This window comes from Saccopteryx leptura, chromosome 11, assembly GCF_036850995.1.
Source record: "Saccopteryx leptura isolate mSacLep1 chromosome 11, mSacLep1_pri_phased_curated, whole genome shotgun sequence".
Lineage (NCBI taxonomy): Eukaryota > Metazoa > Chordata > Mammalia > Chiroptera > Emballonuridae > Saccopteryx > Saccopteryx leptura.
The window spans coordinates 63,597,239-63,624,642 of record NC_089513.1 but is presented as its reverse complement, the minus strand read 5'-3'; the positions used below and the strand labels follow the sequence as shown (position 1 = coordinate 63,624,642).

At 52.3% G+C, this 27,404-nt stretch overlaps 1 protein-coding gene across 2 annotated transcripts in view; it reads left to right on the top strand.

Moving 5' to 3' along the window:
• CHCHD6 (coiled-coil-helix-coiled-coil-helix domain containing 6) overlaps positions 1–27,404 on the top strand; it is a 357,646-nt gene that overhangs the window by 276,306 nt on the left and 53,936 nt on the right. For both annotated transcript variants that reach the window (XM_066352687.1, XM_066352686.1), the window contains one exon: positions 21,578–21,648. In XM_066352687.1, the coding sequence (XP_066208784.1) occupies positions 21,578–21,648 (71 nt within the window). The remainder of the gene's footprint in view (positions 1–21,577; positions 21,649–27,404) is intronic.

Genomic DNA, 27,404 nt, shown 5'->3' with positions numbered 1-27,404 from the left:
TGTTGCCATGATCCCAGAAGACCACTTGGAGTTTATGGGCGCTGCGCCAGTCTCAGCTCTCGCTGATATATTGGTATCCTGCCCCGCAGGTGCACTGACTTGCGCTGATGGGCTCGCGTTTGTACCCTGCAGTGCCCGTCCAGCAGGCAGCCTCTGAGGGTGTAGGAGGATCCTGCACACTCAGGCCTAGCTCCTTGCCCAGCCTGACCCATGAGCCTGATAGCTTCTCCCCGGGCTCCAGTGATCGCTCACTGTTTGCAGGAGGGTTGTTTTCCTTTTGTAGAAAGAGACCCCTTCAATGAGGACTCTCTGTTGCAAGTGACAAAAATCACAATCCAAGTACATATATTAGAAAAGAGACAAGGGAGAGCACAGGGAGACATTGGCCACATGAGGAAGAACCCAGAATGGACCTGCGTCAGACTTCTGTGAGGTTGTGAGAGGCCCCACCCAGGTCCACTTCCTCAAGTGGACTCCGTTCTCAGCTCCCACACAGTGACCCCTGGCAGCTCTGGACCCGGTCATCACAGCATCTGCGAGAGAGCCCACTGCCTCGGGAGTGAGCAAACATGGCCCTGGTGGAGCAGTGGGACCCTGACCACCCGGAAGGAGAGCATGTGGGGTCCTGACCCCGTCCCTGCGGCCCAGCTGTTGGACACACACCTTGGCTAAGCGTCAATGACCAACAGTGACTTGAGTAGAGAAGGCCGCAGTGACTCAGAGGAGAGTGAGTAAGGGTGTGTGGCAAAAGCTGCAGCTGTCCACTACAGTGGCTGGCCCCAGGTGGAAATTGAGACCTTTGTGTCCACTAGGATGCTAACATATTCGTGTTGTGGTCACTACCCCGCATCACAACAGATCATAGCAGAACCCACCCAGTGCTCAGAAACAGGACAGCACGATTCCTCTCCTGGTGGGTTCTAGAACCACTTGTTCCTAGCGGATGAAGTTACTTTGCTTCAGATTCTCTTCCTGGTGCCATGACCAACCACAGAGATGGAGGCAGGCTGAGTCTGGTCACGGCGGGCCTGCGTCTGTGACCTAAGAGCAGTGCTCCCGCCTCTACATGCTCACAGTTCTCTCTCACAAGTTTGAGGAAGAAATTCTGAGCCAGAAAGAACTAGAGAAGCAGAAGTCTGGGCACCTTGGGAAGCAGTGCCCACACCACTGGAGGGAGGCTAACCACTGAGAGAAAACCCCCTGGGCTTCCCGAGAAGTGTGAGGTGTGGGTGCAAGGGCGTTGTAGACTGACAGCAGCCACCTGTGAACCCTGCCTCCTCCCGGGGAAGAATGATTTCTAAAGTGTGCACGGATGCGGGCTGGCCTCCCTGGCAAACTGCTCACTAGATTGACAAGGTTATGGCTGGGGAGAGCTCTGCTCACACCTGTGTGGGCTCCTGTGACATTGCCTCTTAAAGAGCTCAGTGTTTCACTCAGCAAATCCTTCTTGGCTCCCTATTGTGAGCACAGTCCCTGTTCTCTACCAGCCCCTGGTCCATGAGGAGGAGAGAAACCGTGAGAGCCTCTGAGACACGCCACCGTCACCTCTCCCTGAACCTCTGCGGTGGCTTCCCAAGTCTTCCCGCTCCTCAGTGCTGCAGGTCCCCACCCCTTCGGTCCCAGCGGCTCTGTGACCCACAGGGACTGCCCTCTGCTGCAGCTCCACCCCTGGCTCCTGTCACAGGGAGGGAAGCCCTGTGCTTCTGCTGCCACCGTGTCCTCCACGTCCTCCCTGCCTCTCCCCACCCCCGTCACCGTCACCGCGCCCACTCCTCCCTCGCCTGTGCCTTTGCTCTTTCCTCACCTTCCGTACCTTCTTCTCTGTTCTTCTTTTCTTTCCTTTTTTTCTGTTTATTTTTTTTCTTTACTTTCTTATCTTTTAGGTTTTTCCCATTTAGTCTCCACTCAGTCTCACCCCTCAGAGGCTTCCCTCGTTGTCCCCTCCGCCCTCCATCACACGTCCTACTTGAGTCCTTTATGTGAGCAGCATACCCTTTTTTTTTTTTTTTAATTTTCTGAAGCTGGAAACAGGGAGGCAGTCAGACAGACTCCTGCATGCGCCCGACCGGGATCCACCCGGCATGCCCACCAGGGGGCGATGCTCTGCCCCTCCGGGGCATCGCTCTGTCGCAATCAGAGCCACTCTAGCGCCTGGGGCAGAGGCCAAGGAGCCATCCCCAGCGCCCGGGCCATCTTTTTGCTCCAATGGAGCCTCAGCTGCGGGAGGGGAAGAGAGAGACAGAGAGGAAGGAGGGGAGGGTGGAGAAGCAGATGGGCGCTTCTCCTGTGTGCCCTGGCCGGGAATCGAACCCGGGACTCCTGCACGCCAGGCCGACGTTCTACCACTGAGCCAACCGGCCAGGGCTAGCAAGCATACCCTTTTATTCTTTGGTCTACTCCACACTGGCCTGTAAGTGCTCAACAGTGACACTGTGCCTATTCTTTCTTTCTTGCTTCAGTGTGACCTTATTCTAACTAATTCTATCTTCAACAACCCTGTTCCAAAATAGGGTTACAATCTGAGGTGAGGTACTGGGGGTTGGGACACAACGTATGATTTTGAGGGCACTACTCAGCTCAGCACAAAGCATCTCTGGATGCTCTGCATTTCGCCACTGTGGTTCTGAGGCCTAAAGCTATGCTAAAGCCTCTATAAGGCTACTCACAGCCCAGACATGAGAAAGTGTTAGGGAGCTATGGCCTCCCCAAGGAACCTACTACTGCCTCTTGTTTTGCCCATGACCCAGTTGTACTCTTTTCTGTGGTGTTTTCCTGTTCCTTCCTGCTCCATTCTGTTCATTTTCGTACTCAGCTAGCTGGCTTTCCCTGTGTTCTCCAGGCTGTGGTCTGGTCCACCCTTGGTCCAGTTAGCAGCAATCCTGAGTAGGCACCGTCTCCAGGAAGAGCAGCCTGGGTGTGCTGGGCCCCTTATGTGGCATGGACAGCACATGTTAAAAATAATGCTATATGCCGTGCCTGGATAGCTCAGCTGGTTAGAGTGTCATCCAGAAGTGCAGAGGTTGCCAGTTTGATCCCGGTCAGGGCACATTCAAGAATAGGTTGATGTTCCTGTCACATGCTCTCCCTCGCCCCCTTCCCCTTTCTCTCTCTCTAAAATTAAAAAATATATTTAAAAACTGCTGTAGCTCCACCAAAAATCTCCAAAGAAGTGAGTTTGGAGTCAGAGCTGATAGGGCTCATTAGAAGACCCTGCAGGGAGACAGAGGGGAAAGTGTTCTAGGCTGGCCCCAGGACTGGCCAGGGCACAACTGAGTGTGCAGGTGTGTGAGTGGCACTCTGCTTCCCGGGGCTTCCATGGGGCGGAGGTGAGCCCAGGAGACTGACAGCATGCCGAGGAGGGCTGAGCCCCTGGGCCAGGACAGTCAGCTTTCCCAGCAGAGGCCAGCAGCTGGGGGACGTCAGCAGAGGGTAGCAAGGTGAAGTTTATCCTGTAGAAGTTAGTGATTCTGTGGGAGAAGTTTGGAGCTACGGAGAAAAGATACAAGGCTCTCATGATTGTCTTTAGAAAAGACAGCGAGGCCCTGGAGCAGGGCCTTTGGGAGGGAGCATGGAGAGGAAGAGGGAGATTCGCTGCATTTCTGAGACAGAACATGAGAGGTCGGTAACTTTAAGAGTAAAGAGTTAGAATAACTGAGTTAGAATAAGAGTGAGAACAAGGAAAAGACAAACAACCAGATTTAAAAATGGGCAAAGGACTTGAATAGACATTTCTCCAAAGAAGGCACACAAGTGGCCAACAGGCACATGAAAAGATGTTCAATGTCATTAGTCATTAGGGAAATGCAAATAAAAACAACAATAAGATATCACTTCCCAGCTATTAGGATGTCTATAATTAAAAGAAAAGAAAATGAATGTTGGTGATGATAGGGAGCCATCGGAACACTTGTGAGTGTTGGTGGGAATGTGAAATAGTTCAGCCAGCGTGGAGAGCAGTTCGGCAGTTCCTCAAAAAGTTAAACACAGACTTACCATGTGATCTGTCATTTCTAGTCACGGGTATTTACTCAGATGAATCGAGAACAGGGACTCAAATGCATGTTCATAGAGGTGGTGGTTGTGCAGTTTTGTGACTGCATTGAACGGTACTGGAAATACTCTCCTGAAAATTGTTAATTTTATGTTGTGTGAATTTTATCTCAATAAATGATTTAAAAACAACAGGAACTGGAAAGCATAAAAGGAGGAAAAAGCACATTAAATGTGCATATATTGAAGACCTGAGGCATTTGGGTACAGTGGGCAATTGGATATGCAGAAAGGGCTTTGGGCTTCACCAATGCTCAGGTTATATTTTAAGGGTCTCACATGAACATTGTTTTCTTTAGGGACATGTAAAATGTAGATTATGAAAGTAACTGGATTTACTGTTAACTGCACTCTGTATAGCATTTGGTATAGGGGCTAATGACATCTTTTTAGGTCAGGTAGCTAAATATTAAGATGATCAAGCTGCTTTGTGATAGGTTTAATTACCACACGAGGAAGATACTAAGAAACAGATAACCATCAACTCAGAGACTTCTCTTCATTTCTATCTCAGTCAATATTTTTCTTAGTGATTTAAAGATATAGAAAGTCCAGTTATCAAACTTACTAATTATCCAAAGCTTGGATAGATAGTAAATGTGTTGAATGACTATCAAAGGCATTTGCATTTGAGACTGCCCTGAGTCCACTTTTCTTTCATTTCTGTGTCAGTGTCTGAATTTTCACTTAGATACCTTCCTTTCCTGTCTATATAGCCCATGCAGTTCTAAGTGAAGTTAACCCAGTGCTATTTCTAATGTGTTCCCCCACTGGCTTAAGTTAATCTTCATATTCTATTCTCCTGGCCTTAGTGGTTGATTCAGGTGACATGAACCAGTACAGGTCCAAAGAACAGAAGAAAAGCTTGGAGACCTTGGAGAACAATGATGTCTTGGGCTTCAGAGAGCATACTGCCTTTTCTTTCTTCACTCATTCACCTTTTCTGTTGGCAAGAGTGCTCTTCCTTCACATATTGGAAGGGTGCTCTGTTGTCCTGCTGGCGTCAACAGGAAGGAGATGGCAGCCGCTGTGCAGCTACAAGGAGAACTGAGCTTAGGATGAAGCTTACCTAAATAAGACAGAATGGGGAGGTGGAAAGCTTTTGGTAACTTTATTTAACCACTTCATTCTTTCTAAAAGTACCACTGGCCTTCATAGTTACATGAGCCAGCAATTCCTTTTAGTTGTTCAGACCACTTTGAGTCTGGTTTTCTACTACTTGCAACCAACAGTGTCCTGACTATCACAGTGATAAGTCAGTTTCCAAAGATCTCATCAGATTATATTCATTACATTTAATGATTGTTAAACTGTTACATTGAAATTTGGTGGAAATAAATGTTGGACTTTTTTACTTGGTTCTGGAAAACTTATTGTACAAGTACATTGTAGTAATCGGAAGAAAAAGGAGCAAATCCCTCCCACTGATGTGCCAACAGCAATAAAGGTTCAACTACAACAGAAGGATGTACACAGCCCACACAGAGGTTGCACCTGGGTGCCCAGCTTGGGTGAATAGGGAGGCTGTGCATCTGGGCCCTACAGAACTCCTACTACGTAAGCATGGAACACACAGCAACTCTACCTTATACATAGAAACAAACACGGGGGCAGCCAGAATGAGGAGACAAAGAAACATGTCCCACATTAAAGAACAGAACTAAATTCCAGAAAAAGAACAAAAAAAAATGGAGACAAGTAATTTACTAGATGCAGAGTTCAAAACACTGGTTATGCCTGACCAGGTGGTGGCACAGTGGATAGAACGTCAGACTGGGATGCGGAGGACCCAGGTTTGAAACCTCAAAGTTGCTGGCTTGAGTGTGGGCTCTTCTGGCTTGAGCACAGGCTCATCAGCTTGAGTGCGGGATCGCTGGCTTGAGCCCAAAAGTCTCTGGCTTCAAGCCCAAAGGTCGCTGGCTTTAAGCCCAATAGTCGCTGGCTTGAAGCCCAAGGTCACTGGCTTGAGCAAGGGGTCACTCACTCTGCTGCAGCCCCCTGGTCAAGGCACATATGAAAAAACAATCAATGAACAACTAAAGAGACTAAGAAGCCTCCACGAAGAATTGATGTTTCTCATCTCTCTCCCTTCCTGTCTACCTGTCCCTGCCTGTTCCTCTCTCTGTCTCTGTCACAAAACAACAACAATAAGAAAAACACTGGTTATAAGGATGCTCAATGAGCATCCTTAGTGAACTTAGAACTTCAACAGCATAAAAAGGACATGGAAACCGTAAATGAGGGCTACACTAATGGAAATGAAGAGTAATTTATAAGAAGTCAACAGTAGAAAAGATGGAACTGAGAATCAGATTAGCAATTTGGAAGATAAGGAAGCAAAAACACCCTATCAGAAACACAAAAAATAAAAAAATTCAAAATAATGAGAGTAGTGTAAGGAGCCTCTGGGACAATTTCAAGAGTACCAACATTTACATCATGGAGGTGCTGGAAGGAGGAGAGAGAGCAAGAAATTAAGAACCCATTTGAAAAAATGGTGATAGAAAACTTCCCTAACCTGGTGAAAGAAATAGACACAGGAGTCCAGGAAGCACAGCGAGTCCCAAACAAGATGAACCCAAAGTGGCCCACACCAAGACACATCACAATTAGAATGCAAAGGGTTAAAGACAAAGAGAGAATCCTAAAAGCAGTTAGTTATCTATAAGGGAGCTCCCATAATACTGTCAGTTGAAGTAAGGTTTGCAGGCCAGAGGTATTGGCAAGAATTATTCACAGTGATGAAAAGCAAGGACCTACAACCAAGATTACTCTACCCAGCAAAGCTATCATTTAGAATCAGAGGACAGATAATAAAGAACTTTCCAGATAAGAAAAAGCTAAAAGAGTTCATCTCACCAAACCAATATTGCATGAAATGTTAAAGAGTCTTGTTTAAGAAGAAGAAGAAAATAAAAAGTATGAAACATAAGGCCCTGGTAAGGTAGGTGGCTCAGCTGGTTAGAGTGTCGTCCCAGTACACCAACCAAGGGTATGGCTTTGATGCCCAGTCAGGGCACATACAAGAAACAACCAATGAATGTACAACTAAAGGGAACAAATTGATGTTTCTCTCTTTCTTTTCTCTCTCTCTCTCTCTCTGTCCCTCCCTACTCTTTCTCTCTCTCTAAAATTAATTAAAAAATTTTAATATGAAAAATAAAATGGCAATAAATACATATATATCAACAATTGAATCTAAAAAACAAACAAGCAGAACGGAAACAGTCTCATAGATGCAGAGGACATTTTGACCTTTGGCAGGTGGGAGAGGGGTTGGGGAGTGAGTGATAAAGGTGAAGGGATTAAAAAGTACAAACTGTAGTTACAGAATAGTCACAGGGAGGTAAAGTACAGCACAGGGAATATAGACAATGATATTATAATAACTATGTATGGTGCCAGATGGGCATGAGGTTTACTGGAATGATCGCTTAGTAAGTTATATAATGTCTAATCACTGGGGTGTACACCTGAAACTAATATAATATTGTATGTGACCTGTAACTGAAACTTAAAATGATTAAATAAAAAAGACTGGAAGTTGGCACTGGTGTTAATCCCTGTGTGATAGGTGGTTAGAAAGACCTGGTTTTAGATGCCCACCTTTTTGCTTACTACCACTATGCGCTTGGCAACAATACATTGTTGTGTGTGTGTGTGTGTGTGTGTGTGTGTGTGTGTATTTGACAGAGACAGAGAGCGAGTCAGAGCATCAATTCTTCGTTGCAGCTCCTTAGTTGTTCATTGTTGAATTCTCGTATGTGCCTGGACTGTGGGGCTACAGCAGAGTGAGTGACCCCTTGCTCAAGCCAGCGACCTTGGCCTCAAGCCAGTGACCACTCACTCAAGCTGGTGAGCCCATATTTAAGCCAGGTGAGCCAGTGAACTCGGGGTTTCGAAGCTGGATGGTCCACGTCCCAGTCCGACGCTCTATCCACTGCACCACCGCCTGGTCAGGCAACAGTACACTGTTTGTGGGATACCCAGCACAAACTAGGCTCAGAGTGGATGCCGATGTAGTTTAGCAACAGCAGAGTGGTCACAATGGTGGCACACTAGCCTCACCCCTAAGAAAGTGTGTGATGGGAGGCCTGGACTGCGGCCCCCTACACAGCGCTTCTTTTCCAAACCCTACTGGTTTCTCTTGAGCGCTCTCGGATTTGTCCTTCCTCTGAGCGTACAGAGCAGGCGATGCCAGCTGAGCCTCAGACTCCGAGTCATCCTAAGTTTCACTTGTCCTGACTGGACCAGCTGAGGTCAGCGACCAGTCTGGTGGGAGGGCATCAGGAGTGATTCAGGTGGCAGCATCACCCTGAGAGCTCATGTGGTCTGGCCATGTTTCTGGGGGAGGGGGGGCGGAGCCTGTGTGAGGGAGGGGCAGTCATCTTCCCAGTTGGGGCATCTTGGACTGATACCCCTTCCATTCTGGAGCATAGATCAACTGCAGCTCTTTCCCAAGAGTGCCTGCAGGGTCTGGGGAGCACTGGAAACCAGGCCGTGGGAGGAAGGGTTGGGTGCTGGTGAGAGAAGACCCAGTGGCATCGTGGTAACTGGTGGGTGAAGCTCTTCTGTAAGATCTCCTGAACGAAACGGTGTAACTGGCCGTCATCATGTGTGAGTGCTGCTACATGGCCAGCGCTCGTAGCCACACTGTCCCCTGCACTGCCCCCTTGTCTTGCAGCACTCCTTTGAGGGAGGCACCAGACCTACTACACAGAACTCTTACTCTCCTCATATGATAGATGAGGGTACCAAGGCACAGGGTACTTAAGTAACTTGCCTAAAGACACGGAGCTAGCAAGTGGCAAAGCCAGGGTTTAATCTCAAGTCCCAAGCTCAGGTTTTCCTGACCTTAGAGCAGTGATTCTCAACCTTAGCTGCACATGAGAATGCGCTGGCACCTGGGCATCGGGTGCCAACCCAGACCAGTCATCAACCTATCCTGGGTGGCCTCAGGCATAACTTCTGAAAGTTTCCTGGTAGTTTTCAACCACAGCGAGGGCTGCTGGCCTGGAGCGTAGACACCACAGCGCAGCTGCCTCAGAAACACAGCAAGAATTTCAGGTATATGGAGCCGCAGGTATAAAACCACAGGGACATACAATCGACTGTGGTGAACCAAGGAAGGCAGGACCCAATTAAGGGCATTCAGTTTTTTGAAAAGTTAATATATTGCTATGCAAACAAAGCCCAGAGGAGGCCTGCCTTCTGCACACCTGTGCTTCTCAAACTTTCCATGCACACAGATCTCCGGGCACACGGCTTCAGAGCAGGTCTGCCCAGAGCCTGGGGCGTTCCTAGTTTCTAACAGCTTGTAGACATGCTGATTCTGCTGGTGCGTGGGCTTTCCTTGGATCAGCAAGGCCCCCAGGCTGCCACACTGTCTGTCTGGCCAGGTGGAGGTATACTCAAGAGGTGGCTTTCCCTCCCCCAGGGAGGACCAGGTTCTAAGCGGCAGGGTATCCAAAGTTGTAGCTGCCTGCCTGGGGGACCTTACCTCTGGTACAAGTCTTCTGAGAGGGACTGAGGGCATGCTTTCGGGAGTGTGTGGCTGGCCTCCGGCACAGAGGGCTGAGTGTCCCAAAGCTGAGAATGGCTGAGTGTGGTGCTCTGCTGGGAGCCTGCCTGTGCAGTTCGTCTGGACGCAGAAGCTCACGGATCAGTGTTTCACGCCTCTGTGACCTAAATGCACAGAGCACCCCCTGGTTCCCTAGCCATGAGCGCCAGCCTCAGAGGTCCCCACACTTTCAGGGCTATCGCTGAGACCTTTACTCTGCTCTTCTTTGTTGCAGAGAATCAGCAATTCACAGCAGCAGGACTCCGTATAATTTACTGGGATCGGACCACCAGTGAGTTGCAGAACTGGAATTAAAATTCATGTCTATTGATTTTTTTATTCCTTTTATCTTCTATTGTGCTGTGAATTTTGTTTTCAAACTATTTATATAGTCATTTTAGCCAAATATGTTTCTGCAAATGCAAAAAAAAACAAAACAAAACAAAATCAAAAGATACTCACCAGCAGCAGCGAGACGTGGCTGTCTGCCCAGCTTCTGTGTTAGAGCAGTTATGTTGCCTCCAGTCAGCCCTCCGTCCCTGCACACCCTGCGTGGAACGACTGCGGTGCTAGATTACCTTGTCTGTCCTGTTTACCGTGAGCACACTGTTGCACTCTCTCCCTGTCTGCCCGCACGTGGCTTCTGTCCGTCTAGGGACGCAGCTCTGAGTTTAGCAGCCGTTTACCACTCTTACTGCAAGCACACTGTTGCACTCTCCCCCTGTCTGCCCGCACGTGGCTTCTGTCCGTCTAGGGACGCAGCTCTGAGTTTAGCAGCCGTTTACCACTCTTACTGCAAGCACACTGTTGCACTCTCCCCCTGTCTGCCCGCACGTGGCTTCTGTCCGTCTAGGGACGCAGCTCTGTGTTTAGCAGCCATTTACCACTCTTACTGCGAGCACACTGTTGCATTCTCCCCCTGTCTGCCCGCACGTGGCTTCTGTCCGTCTAGGGACGCAGCTCTGTGTTTAGCAGCCGTTTACCACTCCGTGCCTGCCTTGCTAAAGCCCACTCCCTGGTCTTATTTTGGTTCCAGGGTTTCCATCCTGATCCGCAGGCCCCAGGTCTGCATTGTGGGAAATTTATCTTCCACATGCCATAGATAGTTCAAAAAAAGTGTTTACACATCTCTTTACTCTTTTTGCCCTTAACTGTCTGTCATACAAGCTTTTCTTGACTAGTCCCTCTCCCCTTCCTTCGTTTTCTCTGGCCCCTCTCGGTACACTCTCACAGTCTTCCCAGCAGATGCTCAGGGGGAGCTAGCCTGTGCCTCTGACTGGCCCCTTCTGCGGCAGGTGCTCAACTCGCGAGGAGCCTGTGACTCTGCCAGCCCTCCGCGGCCTTGACCAAACTCCAGAGGGTGGATCTTCTCACTTAGACACATTCTCAGTGAAAACCAGCGTTCACCAGCCTTGACCAATGCTCCAGAGGGTGGATCTTCTCACTTAGACACATTCTCAGTGAAAACCAGCGTTCACCAGCCTTGACCAATGCTCCAGAGGATGGATCTTCTCACTTAGACACATTCTCAGTGAAAACCAGCGTTCACAGCCTTGACCAAACTCCAGAGGGTGGATCTTCTCACTTAGACACATTCTCAGTGAAAACCAGTGTTCACCAGCCTTGACCAATGCTCCAGAGGGTGGATCTTCTCACTTAGACACGTTCTCAGTGAAAACCAGCGTTCACCAGCCTTGACCAATGCTCCAGAGGGTGGATCTTCTCACTTAGACACGTTCTCAGTGAAAACCAGCGTTCACCAGCCTTGACCAATGCTCCAGAGGGTGGATCTTCTCACTTAGACACATTCTCAGTGAAAAGCAGCGTTCACCAGCCTTGACCAATGCTCCAGAGGGTGGATCTTCTCACTTAGACACATTCTCAATGAAAACCAGCGTTCACCCAGAGGTCCGCTAGCTAACGTTTAACATTCAGTGTAAATCAACAGTTTTTAAAAACCTGTGCAGTTATTACTAATTAACACAGTTTTGCATTTATTTAGTACTTTACAGTGTGCAAAATGTGTGTGTGCACGTGTGTACATACATATACATAGAGGCCAAGGCTCTGTACCTTTCACTCCCCTGTAAGGAGGGTAGTCAACCCCCAGCCCCTCAGCTACTGTAGTGCTAGGAGACTCAGCCCAAACATGGAAGAGGTGTGGCCCAGAAAACCCAGCTCTGCGCCTTAGACTCCTCGGCATGCTTCAGCAGAGAGAGAGAGAGAGAGAGAGAGAGAGAATGAGAGAGAGAGAGAGACAGAGCGCGCCTGCCTTTCCTCTGACTTTTCACAAATGCGAATATTCATATGAGGGTCTCTCTTAAAGCCACATCACAACACTCTAATTAGCAGTTGGCACCTTAGCGAGTAAGGTGACATTCAGAGGGCAGCCAGCCAGGTGAGTTAGGAAATAGGACCTGGAGTAGATGTCCAGGGAAGGAGGGGCACCTGGAGGAGGGAGAAGGGCGTAGCGGGGTCCTGACACAGCCAGGTATGTGCCTCAGTGGGAGGCTGGTTGGAGGAGGCGCGGCCAGGGACTGGAGGCCGCCAGGGAGAGAGTGGTTGGCCGACTTAGGCTGGAGGTAAGGGCAGCAGTGTCGGGGCAGCACCTGGAAGACTGTGGGGAGACAGTCAGAGAGCCGGAGTGAGCTGAGCAGCAGCACCCTCATTTCTTCTTTAAGGATGAACTTGGCTCAGTGGTTCCCAGTCCGGGCGAGGGAACAGGCTCGTGCCTGAGGACAGCAGCGCCCTGTAGGAAAGGCTGCCGAGCAGTGTCTCAGGGAGGGCGCCGAGGGGGGAGTCGTTCGTTGGCCTGGGACATAGGAGAGGACTCGCACTGCCCAGCAGAGGGGGCCTTGTTGTTGAGTCTCAAACCACGACTCAGAGCACGTGGGGAAGAACTGGCAGAGGAGAATACAGAGAACATGAGGGCTTGGAGACAAGTCGTGGCGCGAAGTACAGAGCATATCAGGGCAGTGCCAAAGTCACCTGTTAGAGCCGACAGTCTCGCAGGGAGAGCCCTGGACGCAGCAGTGGGGACTGGCGTGGCGTATGAATGAGGCCGGGTCCCAGTGGGGCTGTCCCGGGGGATGGAGGGAGTATCCTTAGGGCCGTCCCGGGGGAGGGAGGACGGGTCCCATCCCAGTGGGGCCGTTCCGGGGGAAGGAGGGCGGGTCCCAGGGGGGCCGTCCCGGGGGAGGGAGGGGAGGGAGGGCGGGTCCCAGGGGGGCCGTCCCGGGGGAAGGAGGGCGGGTCCCAGGGGGGCCGTCCCGGGGGAGGGAGGACTGGTCTGGTGGGGCCGTCCTGGGGGAGGGAGGGCGGGTCCCGGTGGGGCCGTCCCGGGGGGAGGGAGGATGATCCCAGTGGAGCTGTCCCCGGGGGAGGGAGGGAGTATCCTTAGGGCTGTCCTGGGGGATGGGAGGACGGGTCTGGTGGGGCTGTCCCGGGGGAGGGAGGATGGGTCCGGTGGGGCCGTCCCGGGGGAGGGAGGGCGGGTCCCAGTGGGGCCGTCCTGGGGGATGGAGGGAGTATCCTTAGGGCTGTCCCGGGGGATGGAGGACGGGTCCCAGTGGGGCCGTCCCGGGGGATGGAGGGAGTATCCTTAGGGCTGTCCCGGGGGAGGAAGGGTGGGTCCCAGTGGGGCCGTCCTGGGGGATGGAGGGAGTATCCTTAGGGCTGTCCCGGGGGATGGAGAACAGGTCCCAGTGGGGCCGTCCCGGGGGAGGGAGGGTGGGTCCCGGGGGAGGGAGGGCGGGTCCCGGTGGGGCCGTCCCGGGGGAGGGAGGACGGGTCCCGGTGGGGCCGTCCCGGGGGAGGGCGGGCGGGTCCCGGTGGGGCCGTCCCGGGAGAGGGAGGATGATCCCAGTGGAGCTGTCCCCGGGGGAGGGAGGGAGTATCCTTAGGGCTGTCCTGGGGGATGGGAGGACGGGTCTGGTGGGGCTGTCCCGGGGGAGGGAGGATGGGTCCGGTGGGGCCGTCCCGGGGGAGGGAGGGCGGGTCCCAGTGGGGCCGTCCTGGGGGATGGAGGGAGTATCCTTAGGGCTGTCCCGGGGGAGGGAGGGCGGGTCCCGGTGGGGCCGTCCCGGGGGAGGGAGGGCGGGTCCCGGTGGGGCCGTCCTGGGGGAGGGAGGGCGGGTCCCAGTGGGGCTGTCCTGGGGGAGGGAGGGGGTATCCTTAGGGCTGTCCTGGGGGATGGGAGTCCCTTGGTGTGGCCCTGTGCACTGATGGCTGTAGAAGCGGTCACTGGTGGCCTGAGTAAGGAGAATGTGGAAGGCTGGAACTTCTGTATTAAAGGGATTCCATATGGATTTTGATGAGGGTGGGCCTTGGGGTAAGGGTGAAGACTGTGGTCTGTGTACCCATCAGGGGTAAGTGCCAGAGCAAGTCAGGACAATGGGGACCCCCTTCCACATGACAGCCAAGCAGGGTGTTCCTGGCTAGCTTCCCTTTAAGGCTGTTTTTAGCAGTAGCAAGTGGCTTAAAGAACTGTATAAGGGGAAGGGTGAGGGAGCAGAGAAGGAGTAGTTTTCTAATGAGGTTGGTTGACAGCTTCATGTTTTGGGAAGGGGACGGTGGCAGGAGAAGGGGAACAGGACAAGGACATAGTAGACAGACTCTAACTAAACAGCCAGGAATCAGCCTCTTACACAGTTGACCAAGCTGAATATTCATTCTTTCGCTGAATGTCTAGCTGACTACATGTCTTTAGAGGTATATTTTATGTTATTTGAACTTTTCCCAAAATACCTATATTAATTTCTTTGTGTTTTTATTCTTTTCTAATCAGAGATTCTCCAAATTCTGAACACGTTTGTTTTCCTCCTCTGAAAGCAGCCTTCCTGGAAGGTTTGGGAAGCTGCAAATCCGGACAGTGAGCTCTGCACCTGCCTGAGCGACTGGCCAGGCTCGTGTTGACAGTACTGGTCTGGGGTTCACCTGTCCTTCTCAGGTTCTGGAATGTCCTCGACCCCCACCCTGGGCCTTTCCCTGGCTGCACTGATTTGTGGGAATCACCCAGGGTCCTAGGCTGCACAGTTTAATACCTGTGTGCTTTCCACACGGCCTCTGGTTCGAGAGGGCTGCTGACACAGAGCGAGGCTGGGGCGCCATGTGGGAGATGGGCTGACCTGTCTAGGGTCCTGCCTCTCACCACTGCAGTCCAGCCCTGGTGGGCGCCCCTGGCCTGACCTGGCCTGGTCTTCATCTGGCAGAGGCGCACACATTCCTACACATTCCTACCTTAAAGCATTGCTCTGGGCTTGAAGGCAACCTTGTTCGGAGGTCCTAACTACTGCAGCCCCCTCTCTGCCCGGCCCTAGGTCTGCTCTGAGCTGTGGTTACGCCCTGTGTTTCCAGATGGGCCCACCCACTCTTCAGAGCTTCCCTCACAGGCCTGTGTCCGAACCTGACTCTGTCCTTGGTGCCCACGGAGCAGAGCGCGAGGCATGGAGTGGCAGCAGCAAACCTTACCAGCTGACCGTGTCCTTATGGTGTTTCTGGATCTTTTCCTGTGGTTCTGACCCCGGCTTCCATTTACTCAACAACTTTTTATCGAGGGCCTGTTGAGTGCCAGGCAGTGTTAGAGGCTCTGGGGATCTATCAGCAAGCAAGGCAGGTGAAAAGCCATTTTTCTGTGGAGTTTCTATCCTCGGGGAACCTTCCCTCACTCTTAGCACCCAGGTCTCTCTTCCAGATACGTTCCCTGGTTGATATGCTTTTGAGTGTTAAGTTCTTAAAACGTGCCTTGAGTTTACACTGTGCCAGGCACAGTTCTGAGTATTTTGTGTGCATTATCTCATTAGCATCTATATCACTTCCAACAAAACTGTACGAAGGAGGCTCTATTAATATCCTCCCTTCACAGACGAGAAGCCAAGGGAGCAGACACCGCGTCTGGGTGCCGCCCACGTTCCCTCACTTGTGGGACTAGGTCCCGACTCAGGCCGTCTGACTCCGGGGTCCACACCTATCCTCCCCACCACAGGTGGCCTCACACTTGGTCCTGGCAGTGTTAGAGGCTCTGGGGATATATCATGCTCCTTAGACCTTAATTCTGTCTTCCTGCCGGACAGAAATGTCCCGTGACACCCAGTCCAGGTGTCTGCCTGTCAGGGCTCCAGAGTCCCCAAGTCGCCCCTTTACAGGCTCTCAGAATGAGCCGGGCTGTCGTCCTGTCCAGTCACCTGCACCTGCTCTAAGAAGGGGGCTGGTGGGTTTCGCCGGCCCCCCACTCCTGTGTCGCAGCTCCTCCGTGGGGCTGGTGGGTTTCGCCGGCCCCCCACTCCTGTGTCGCAGCTCCTCCGTGGGGCTGGTGGGTTTCGCCAGCCCCCCACTCCTGTGTCGCAGCTCCTCCGTGGGGCTGGTGCGTTTCGCCGGCCCCCACTCCTGTGTCGCAGCTCCTCCGTGGGGCTGGTGGGTTTCGCCGGCCCCCACTCCTGTGTCGCAGCTCCTCCGTGGGGCTGGTGGGTTTCGCCGGCCCCCACTCCTGTGTCGCAGCTCCTCCGTGGGGCCGGTGGGTTTTGCCGGCCCCCCACTCCTGTGTCGCAGCTCCTCCGTGGGGCTGGTGGGTTTTGCCGGCCCCCCACTCCTGTGTCGCAGCTCCTCCGTGGGGCTGGTGGGTTTCGCCGGCCCCCCACTCCTGTGTCGCAGCTCCTCCGTGGGGCTGGTGGGTTTCGCCGGCCCCCCCACTCCTGTGTCGCAGCTCCTCCGTGGGGCTGGTGGGTTTCGCCGGCCCCCCACTCCTGGGTCGCAGCTCCTCCGTGGGGCTGGTGGGTTTCGCCGGCCCCCCACTCCTGGGTCGCAGCTCCTCCGTGGGGCTGGTGGGTTTCGCCGGCCCCCACTCCTGGGCCGCAGCTCCTCCGTGGGGCTGGTGGGTTTCGCCGGCCCCCACTCCTGTGTCGCAGCTCCTCCGTGGGGCCGGTGGGTTTTGCCGGCCCCCCACTCCTGGGTCGCAGCTCCTCCGTGGGGGCGGCAGTTGTCCTGCCCCCAGTTCTCCTGTCCTCCCCGTCCGAGTCTTCCTACCGCACTTCCCCTCTGATCTTGCAAATCCAGGTCCTTGGAGAAATCAGACATTATGAAATATGAAAAGTGCTTGCGAAGTAATTGAAGAATCACTGCGAATTTTGAAACCTATAGAGAGAACACACCTACTTGCTCACATTATTTAATTGTTAATGGCAGATTTAATTAATGGAAATCAGGTCTCTGATTTTCATCACACATACGGAGTGGCTGGGAGAAGAGGGGGAGGGGTGACCGTTTATAGGGCAGAGGGAAAAGACACCAGAATCGGGAATCACAAGAGTCTGAGGGGAAAGAAAAATTCCCGAGAAGAAGCAGTTCACGATCGTGTGTGTTCATTCACGTGTGCAGAGTCAGTACAATGCATTTCAGAGTGAGTTCCCAGTGACTTGTGAATGGGTGACAGGGCTTCTTATCAGGCGCAGGCGCTGCGGGGACCCAGGTACTCTCCCGGTGCTGCACGCCACCGTCCACACAGCTACCAGAATGTTCTTTCTGAAATGCAAATCGACCCTGCCACTGCCTTGCTTAAAAAATGAAACCTTTGCTCCCCACTCACTGACTATGGGCTGTGTTCCTGGGCTTCAGGCTACAGTTGACACCCCGACCTCCCTCCGGCCCCCCTGGCTCCTTCCCTGGCCCTTCCACCTGGTCTGACTACAGCATCTACTGCGGGGTGTTCCTGCATGCCCTCTTGCTGCCACCTCTGTTTGCAAGACCCCCTCATTACTGACTCGTTTCCGCTTACCCTGTACGTCTCAGTTCATTAACACTGGAGGTACCCTTTGACTCAAGAATCTGACCTTGGAGGATGTACCTTCAGAGATGCTTACTTGAGCACAGAAATGCTCAAGGTGTAGAGGCCACGAGGTGCCTCTCAGCATTGTCTAGAATAGCGGACGAGGGCAGGCGTCCTCCTGTGCGCAGGATGGAACTGCTGACGTGAGCCGTGGATGTCCGGTCCTGCAACAGGATACTGCTCAGCAGGTAAAAGAAATGGTTCAGGTCTGCAAGAAGTAAGTGAAGACTCCCTTCCTGTCGTCTGTCCCTCTCTCCAATTCTCTCTGTCTCTGTCAAAAAAAAGAACAACAAAGATGTAAGTGAAGAAACGAGGAGAAGCACGCCAGACACGGTGCCCGCAGGTGCGCATGCGCAGACAGCCCACCGGGCCCGCGTAGCGGTGAGGGGTGCGGAGGTCCCGGCTGTCAGGGTCTTCCTGGTCACTAATACCTACCCTCTGGCCTTTCTGCTTTTGCCTTTTCAAACCATGTATTGTTTTTTTCAAAAACATTATTTAATGTAAAAAAAAAAAAATCAGGCTTCAGGAAGCTCCTGAGAAGGCAGGTCTGTCACAGCTGCCCTCTCTGGTGCCTGCACGTCACCTGGGGTGACGGCCGAATGTCCGTTCTGATGATGCTGTTGCGCCACCTGCGAGCCCAGTGAGGCCTCAGCACTCCGTGGGCTCCCAGTGTGAATGTTGGTGGCCCCCAGTCCCTCTAGAAGTCTGTCGATGGTGCTGCGGTCCGGGAAACTGCGGAGCGCCCTGCCGCTCCCAGCAGAGGGGTGTGGGTGCTGCTCAGAAGCCGCTGGCAGGCCTGGCGGATACCAGGTCCTGAACACAGGAAGCCACCCAGCACCCAGTGTCTGAGCAGGACCTCCGTGGGCCAGGGGAGCAGCAGTGGGGGACTCCCCAGCGCCCGCTGCTCCTGGGCTCTCTCTGCTCAGGCAGATGAGACTAGACGGCAGGGCGGGCGGGGCGGGGCGGGGCAGGAAGGGGACTTCCTCCCTGTCGTTCTGTGAGGCCCTAGAGGAAGCTGCAGTGGGGTAATCACAACCACTTGGCCTGTGGGCACTTCCTGTGATAAATCTCATCTGACCACATGTTTAAGCCGAGCTCAGGGTAACTGCTCGCTGAGTTCACCCCTGTGGCTGTACAGAGGCCTGAGCTTTCCGTCCTCCCACAGCCTGCTGGGCCTGTCTGGGGCACGGATGCTCCCTTGGAAAGGGACACTGACGAACGGTGGGGCCTGGAAGATGGGGACCTGACACTTTTCCCAAAAAGACAGGCCTGAGCCGTGAGCTGTGTGTGGGAAGCAGACCAGTGTTGGTGGGGTGCTTAGACAAGGCCCGTGTTCGCTCTAGAGAGTTCCGAGGTCAAGGAGAGAGGCTCCTATGGACGGGGAGGACATCGTGCGCCAGGCTCTGCGGGGCAGTCTCTCAGCCACCCCGTGAGGGAGGCAGGACCTGCCCCACAGCTAGGAAACAGGCTCAAGGAAGTGAGTGACCCAGAGAGCACAGCCAGCATGTGCCAAAGCCAGAGTTAGAGGGCGGGTCCCTGGGCCACGCGGTCTCCTGTGTGGGCTCATGAGCTGGAGGCCCAGACTGAACCTCAACAGCCCCCATCCGGGTGCCACAGCGAGCTGCTGCTCAGCACGGGGAGGCCCTGATGTCCCTGGACGCTCCTCGCCTTCTCACCTGGACGGGCCACCTGAGGTCTCTTGGCTGGAACCGTCCAGCTTCAGAGAGAGACACGGTGGACAGCTTGGAGTGAGCACGCCCCTGTGGGCGCCCAGCAGCCCGCAGTGAGGACAGGAGCGCCTGTTTACTTTGTACTGGTGTGTGTGGGAGCCTCCTCGCTTCTTAGCTGCATGCCTGGTGGCCCTCGGAGGGAGGCATCAGGCTGAGGGCACGAGCCAGGAAGAGCGTGGCCTGTGCAGGCTCACCCAGCGGCTGGCTGGAGGCCTGGCCTCGGCCTCCCCGGCAACACCAGGTTGCTCCCTCAGGCCTTTCTTCACTGTTTACCTCCCACTTGGCTCTTCCCTGAGGCCGTGGGACAAGGATGCGGTGAGGGTCTGTTAACGTCCAGACTGCACCCTTGATGTCCTGTAGGTCTTGGGGGGGGGGGTGCTTTCCCTGCAGAGGGGTGATGGGGCATGACATTCTTCCTGCCTGGCTCTGGTCTGGGCACCTGTCCCCTTTTTTGCTCTAAGGAAGGGTTCGTTCCTTTCCGGCCAGGATGTTTGTGTACATGGCATCTGCTGCTAGCCTGTCATCCTCACCGGGGAGGTCTGACTGCCAGCCTTGTCTTGGGCTGTCCTCTGCATGTTTCCATTCTTGCAACGGCTTCATACAAGAAGTCATTCTGCCCGTCCTGAGCCCCATGGCTCTGTAGGGAGCCTGGTGGCAGGTGGGGCTCGCTGCTCTGCGACTTCTGGTCTCTTCAGGGGAAACACGTGGGGAGTGCTGGATTCTGGGCTTTTGTAGCCTGGAGCAGCCCGCCTCTGAGGCACAAAGAACTGTGATGGCTTACCCAGAATCACAAGGTGGTGGTCCCGGGGTTCAGTCCAGCCTAGCTCACTGCGAAGCTGGCTGTCCCCACAGCAGCCCTGCTCTGTAACACACACTCACTGGGTAACCTCAGGAAGGACATAAGTGCTTGCCTTTGGAACCACTCTGCAAGGCTCTGGCTGGGCTGTCACCATGCTGAGAAGAACCTTGGTCCTGGCAGTCAGCAGGGCACGTGCCCGACTCAGGATCAGACACCTGGGCTCCAGCCCTGGCACAGCCGCTCGCTGTGTGACTGGGCCAGTTGCTTTGTCTCTCTGGGCAGCAAAGTGTACCTGTAACATAAGTCTTGGACCAGATTCAGACTCAGCAAGCTTTTCCTTTAAAGATGGTCAATGTTTTAGGCTCTGTGAGCCACACATTCTCTTTCGGGACAACTCAGCTGGGCCACTGCAGCACAGAAGCGGCCGTGGATGGTGTGTAAGCAAGTCCTGAGTGTGGCTCTGTTCCAGTAAAACTTAATATGCACAACCAAGTGGCAGGCCAGGATCTGCTTACGGGTGGTTGCTGGGTGAACTACTGTTTTTTAGGTTGCTCCCTTGTATTGGGGCAGCGCCACGTGTGTGGTCTGTGGAAGGCTGCAGTGCCGCCTCTCGTGGCAGCAGATGCAGTTGCGGAGGGGCAACTGTTTGCTATTGTTTGGTAGGGGAGTGCTGGATATGGGGTTTTCCCCCCAGCCTGTTTTTCTGGGGAGGAGAGAGAGAGAGAGAGAGAGAGAGAGAGGAGAAGAAGAAGAAGAAGAAGAAGAAGAAGAAGAAGAAGAAGAAGAAGAAGAAGAGGAGGAGGAGGAGGAGGAGGAGGAGGAGGAGGAGGAGGAGGAGGAGGAGGAGGAGGGGGAGGAGGAGGAGGGGGAGGAGGAGGGGGAAGGGGAGGAGAAGGAGAAGAAGGGGGAGAAGGAGGAGGAGGAGAAGAAGAAGAAGGGGGAGAAGAAGAAGGAGGAGGAGAAGGAGGAGGAGAAGGAGAAGAAGGGGGAGGAGAAGGGGGAGAAGGAGGAGAAGGAGGAGGAGAAGGAGAAGAAGGAGGAGGGGGAGGAGGAGGGGGGAGGAGGAGGAGGAGGAGAAGAGGAGGAGGAGGAGAAAGGAGAGAGAAGAAGAAGAGAGAAGAGGGAGAAGGGGAGTGCCAAGGGGCTTGGGAGCCCTGAGATTTCTGCCCGGCCTGTTTGGCTGGGGGCGCTGAGGCTGGTGGGGGCCTGTGAGTCCGAGAGGGAAAAAGGGAAGCGGTCTTCCCTGCGTGTTTGCTCGTCTGCTGTTATGAAACTCTAATAAACGGAGTGGCCCTCCATCTTCTGGCTCCACAGTTCCTTTACCGTCCGCCTGAATGCAGAGGGAACCTGCATGGCCATGACGGTGGCTGCTGGCTTTACAGGGGTGGTTGCCAATCCCTGAGCTAAAGGGTCTCAGTCCTTTCACCCTTTGTCCTCTAGGACTCTGTCTCTGTGGTTGGTTCAGGGTGGGAATTAGACTTAAGCGTAGTCAGTTGCCAGTCTGCTTTGATGCTGGTCGGGACATTAGCATCTGTCAGTTGTTAATGCAGTTGCGTTCTGTGAGGGGGCCAGAGAAGAATTTCAGTCTTTGGTAACCAGTTCTGTTTTTCTCTTTGTAGAATGCTGAGATGTATAAACTGTCTTCACAGCAATTCCATGAGGCAGCTTCGAAAATGGAAAGCACGATAAAGTAAGAATTTGTTTATTACTTTTGTAAACTTAGCCTGTATTTGTAAAAATCCCCATACATGGCTTGAAACCTGCCGCCACCTGCCTGATTTCAAATGTCTCTAATAACGCAGAGCACCATCTTCTACTTGGTTCTCTCGCCTGGGCCCGCGGCAGCCGCTGGGTCGTCTGTGTGGCGGCCTCAGCAGCACTCACCTCTCCCCAGCACCCGGCAGCCGGGGCGGGGCTCTGTGGACGGGCCAGGCTATTTCAGGCGGGCTATCCTATGAGCTGGCCGAGGAGCTGGCCACCAGGCCGTAGGGAAGCCATGGAAGGGGTGCTGCTGGTCTCCCATTTATGGAGGTAGCTTTTGAGGGGTTCTCTTCCCTGTGAGCCCCTCTGCGTGCCTAGCCCCCTTCCATAAGCTCCTAACTCCCAGAAGGACCGGAGCTCAGGGGCAGCAGGGCTTGCTCGGCTGCACAGTGCTGAGGGCAGCACTCGGTCCCCCCGTCACACTCCCTGCTGCTGGGGGAAGCCCCCAGAGCTGGAACCCTAGGGTGGGGTGTGCATGAGAACGTCCAGTACAGACGCTGTTCTGCCCAGTTTCGGGTGTAGGTCGGGGCGGTCTGAGGGCTCTTGTGGAGAAGGGCCAGCTGGGCCCTTGGGTCCTTTGTGTGAAGATGGGCTCCGTGGACCCGGTATAACTTCATAAAACAGCCTGGGGCTCCGCCCAACGTCCTCCTCCTCCCTCCCAGGTCTGTCCCTTTCACGGGTGAGTCAGGGTGACTCCCAGGCAAACCAGCCATAGTGCAGAGTGGTGACGGGTTGTGTCTGGCACCATGAGAAGGAAGCAGGAGGTTTGGGTGACTAGGAGGTGACACATTGCTTGCAAACACGTGGTGAGAAACACGTGAGGAGTCAGCAGGGGCAGGGGACAGACGTGCATGCAGTTCAGGCCCGGGGTTGCACCGTGTGTCTGAAGCTGGCGGGAGTACCCCCAGGTTGGGGTCGAGACCCCTAAAGAGTAGGTTTGGGAAAGAGAAAACAGTTATCATGAAGAGTTCAAGACCTGTAGTAGTAATAGGAACCCAGAAAAAGAATTTTCCACTGGGCAGATGGCGTTGAGGAAGGGTCTTTTGCCTGCACACTGGGATTCTACAGGGCCTGGCTGTGAGTAAGCACCATGAGCTGTGTGGACCCTGGGGAATGGACTGTCCCAGAGCCCTTGCAGGAAGCCCTTCTACATGCACGCACGCACACACAGTCCCGTCCTCACAGGTGAGAGCCCGTCTGGCTCACCTGGGGCTAAGAAATACTAAGAATCACAGTCAGTGAGAGAAAGAGGTTGGGAAGCAGTCATGCCTCAGAGAGGGATGAGTGACAGCCACCCTAGTAATGAAATCCCTGGAAAAGGCTAAATCAGGGTTGGCTCCTCACCCTGGCCCACCGCCTGAAGTGTCTGTGAGGCAGCAATGCCTAATGCACCTCCCCTCCCTCCAAAGCCCCTCCCTCTCCTCAGGGTCCTGCTGAGGGAAGAAGCTCCAGGGAAGCCAGGCAGCTTTACAGTCGCTGGCCATGCATTTTGTCACCTGTTATGTGGCCTCCCTCCCCGAGAATTGGGACTCCTGCCTCCTAGTGCCTGGCTTAGTGCATTTGACTCCACCATCATATTCCTTCTCATCCCTACAGCCTCTGAAGGCAAAGGGGGCTGGGCAAAGGGAAGGGCTACTTGTCTTCACCGCCTCTTGACTGCGATGGCGCTCACTAAGCATATTGCTAATGGCAGGTGATCTGTAGGCTCTCCAGCTCTATGCTGTCACTCACTGTTGGTTCCATTTCAGATGAAAGACAGAGCTAGAGAGGCGGTCCACTGTCACACACGGTTACCTGCTGGGCTGGGCTGGGCTTAGCTTAGCTGAGATTGCTTTGGGGCCACTGTGCTTCACTATTTGTCTTTGCATCTTCCCTGTCCCTTGAAGGGCCCCTCTAGACATAAGATGGGCAGAAGGATGGAGCTAAGAGCCTGCCAGGGCTTTGGAGTCAGGACAACCTGGAATCATACCTCAGCCCAGATTCTGACTGGCTCTTGTGCCCTTGGGCAAGTCACTTAACCTCTCTGGTTTTCTTATCTACAAAGCAAAGAACAACCCATTTAGAGTTTGAGTGAGGAACTACCTAGAAAGTAGACCTAATGAAATGTAGAAGAGAAAGACTCTTAGCATGAGTAACTTTCAGCAGAACTTACTTTTTCTAAAAGACTCCCTGCCGCCCTGGCCGGTTGGCTGAGTGGTAGAGCATTGGCTGGGTGTGTGGAAGTCCCAGGTTCGATTTCCGGCCAGGGCACATAGAAGAGGAGCCCATCTGCTTCTCCACCCCTCCCCCTCTCCTTCCTCTCTGTGTCTCTCTTCCCCTCCCGCAGCCAAGGCTTCATTGGAGCAAAGTTGGCCCAGGTGCTGAGGATGGCTCTATGGCCTCTGCCTCAGGCACTAGAATGGCTCCAGTTGCAATGGAGCAATGCCCCAGATGGGCAGAGCATCACACCCTGGTGGGCATGCGGGGTGGATCCCAGTCGGGCGCATGTGGGAGTCTGTCTGCCTCCCCGCTTCTCACTTCAGAAAAATAAAAAGAAAAAGAAAAAGAAAAGATTCCCTACCCCTGGCCTTGAGGCTGGTTTCCCAGGCTGTGGCCTTGGGCTATTTCTGCGAGGTTGCAGGTGTTCCCAGAATGTTTCTCCCTGAATTAATCCTATAGATAAGCATTGCAATTGAGCTTGTTTCACTGCTTTGTTTTACTGCTAGGTTTTCCCTCTTCCCCATTTCCCAATCAGTGTGTAATTCTGTCTTTAAAAGCTGACTTCAAACTGTGCTCAGGGCCGCATGATTTGAATGACTTAGGTCTCCCTGTGGTCCCGGCTTTAAAATAAAGACTTTAATTTGGCTACTTAATTGTGTGGCAAAACGTCTGTTTCTCACTGTTCTGATACAACACTATGATGTCAACAGTTACTGGTATAGTATCTTACTGTACAAATCTGTAGAGAATTTTTGAGTTTGAGCCAAACAGATAATAGTTGTGGAGAAGCAACATCTCAAAAACTTGAGAAAAGGCTCTGGAGGATGGCAGTCTTGCAGTTTATTTTATACACTGGAGTCAAAGGAGGAAGGACAGATGAAGGGGACGGGAGAAGGCAAACTGGGGAGATCTCTGGGATTGGATAAGAAGTCAAATGGAGAGATAGTTCTTTTCCATTGGTGAGTACAAGAGAGTTGTTGTTTTGTTGTTGTTTTTAAGTGAAAGGAGGGGAGATAGACAGACTCCTGCATGTGCCCTGACTGGGATCCACCTGACAACCCTGTCTGGGGCTGATGCTTGGATGAACTGAGCTATCCACAGCACCTGAGGCCAAAGCTTGCACAGCCAAGCCACCTGCTGCGGGAGGAGAAGAGAGAAAGAAGGGGGAGAGGGATGGGAAGAGAAACAGGTGGTCGTTTCTCCTATGTGCCTTGACCGGGGATCAAACCTGGGATGTCCACACGCTGGGCCAGCACTCTGTCCACTGAGCCAACCAGCTAGGGCCAATACTAATCTTTTTTTTTTTTTTTTTGCCAATACTAAATTTTTATTTGTATACTTCTTGATGAAAGAGAGAAAAGCACTGATGGGTTGGTTCCAATTATTTTTGCCTTCATTGGTTGATTCTTGTGTGTGTCCTGACTGGGGATCAAACCCACAACCTTGGAGCATCAAGAGACAGCTCTACCCAACTGAGGTAAACAGCCGGAACCATTACAGTTAATAAGTAACATTTACAGCACATAGTGACTGTATGTGCCGATCGAGATAACAGTGGGGAAGGAGCTTTCTGTAGTCTCCTGCTCTGGTGCTGCAGGTTGAGCCCTGAAGGGTTTGGAAAAGGAGATTACTCTGACATTTCACAGGAATGTTATCTCAGATGCAAAAAGACCACAGGCTCACATCAGGTGAAGATTGACCTTTGTCAAGGAAGCTATCGGCCTAAGACTTAACTACCTGCCAGGACCCACTTTTAGTTAGGATTGTAATGTTCAGACCCTCCTCTGTGGTTACTTTAGGTCTCGGAGTTTGCAAGGCCACCAAGCAGGCCTCCCCTAAGCTTGTCAGGTCTCGTTATGTAGTCCTTTTTTCGTCCACAGACTGTTACTAACAATGACAGTCATTTGGTTCACTTTTCTAGCACCTAGCTTGGCAAAGCATGGAACAGATGTGATAAATAAAGTTTACTAAAATAACATTTTTTCTCTCCTAGACAAAGTAAAGAGTAAGTAGCATAGAGTTAAAAATTATTGTACTTAAACATTGAGGTGGGGCAGAGTCCTTGATTGGGAGATTTCTTGAATTAGCAAATGATTGTAAATTGCATGGTAAGTTCCACAGGAATAATGCCAACTGCTGACACTGATAATATTGGAAAATTTTCTTCCAAGACAGCATCTTTTAACAACTTTGAGTAAGCTGAATGGTGACTTAGATGGTTAATGAATGTCCACATATTTATGCATTTGTTTAACACACATATACTGAGTGTCTCCTGTCTGCCAGCACCATGCTAGGCGCTGGGGCTACACTGATTAACAAGGCAGCTCTGGTTCAGGCCATCAAAGAGCTTATAGATTTGGGGAATAACATATATATATATATATATATATATATATATATATATATATATATATTTTTTTTTTTTTTTTTTTTTTACAGGGACAGAGAGTCAGAGAGAGGGATAGAGAGGGACAGACAGACAGGAACGGAGAGAGATGAGAAGCATCAATCATCAGTTTTTTGTTGTGACACCTTAGTTGTTCATTGATTGCTTTCTCATACGTGCCTTGACCATGGGCCTTCAGCAGACCGGAGTAACCCCTTGCTTGAGCCAGCGACCTTGGGCTCAAGCTGGTGAGCTTTTTTTGCTCAAGCCAGAAGAGTCCACGCTCAAGTTGGCGACCTCGGGGTCTCGAACCTGGGTCTTCCGCATCCCAGTCCGACGCTCTAACCACTGCGAACCTCCTGGTCAGGCAACAACAATATTTTTAAATTAATAGCACAAAAAGCAATTGTCCAAACAATGATTGATTATGTTGTAATGTAATTTAATTGGCGAGTTCCACAGAGACACCAAGGTAGGTTATAGAAGAAATTTTATAAGGAGCTTTATTATTAAGCTGGCGACATGCACGAGGCATAATCCCAAATCATGCAGCCTGGATCACAGTTCTGAGGCTGCTTTTATACTGGTTGAGGAAAGGGAGGGGGAGCATGGTACAAAAGTCATTTACTAACAAGCTTATTGAATATTTGCTGTCTTATTACAATGTTTATCTATGGGATCTATCAAAAGGAAAACACATTCCTACACACTAAGACCATAAGATAACACAGTGATGAATGTTTTACATACCTGACAAAGACATTACCAAACCTTCTAGGATTTACAACCTATCTCTGTCGCCACAATAGTGGGAAATGTTTAGTTTAGGATAAGGAGAGAAGCTAAATGAAGTTACTTTTGCTAAGAGTGTTGGCATTAGTTTATTAGGATGTCCAAAGCTAGTCCCCGCTTATGACCAAAGTTAGTCCCCGCTTGCTTAGTTCACAAGTTTTGCACATACCAAGAATTTCAAAATGATAATTATTAGAAAGCATATAAAGTGTCACAGAATACAGATTTTTTTCATGCAGGGTGTAAAGCCAGTATCCACAGCCACCATCACAGCCGCCTGGCCCATGCAGGTTTGCATTGGATTC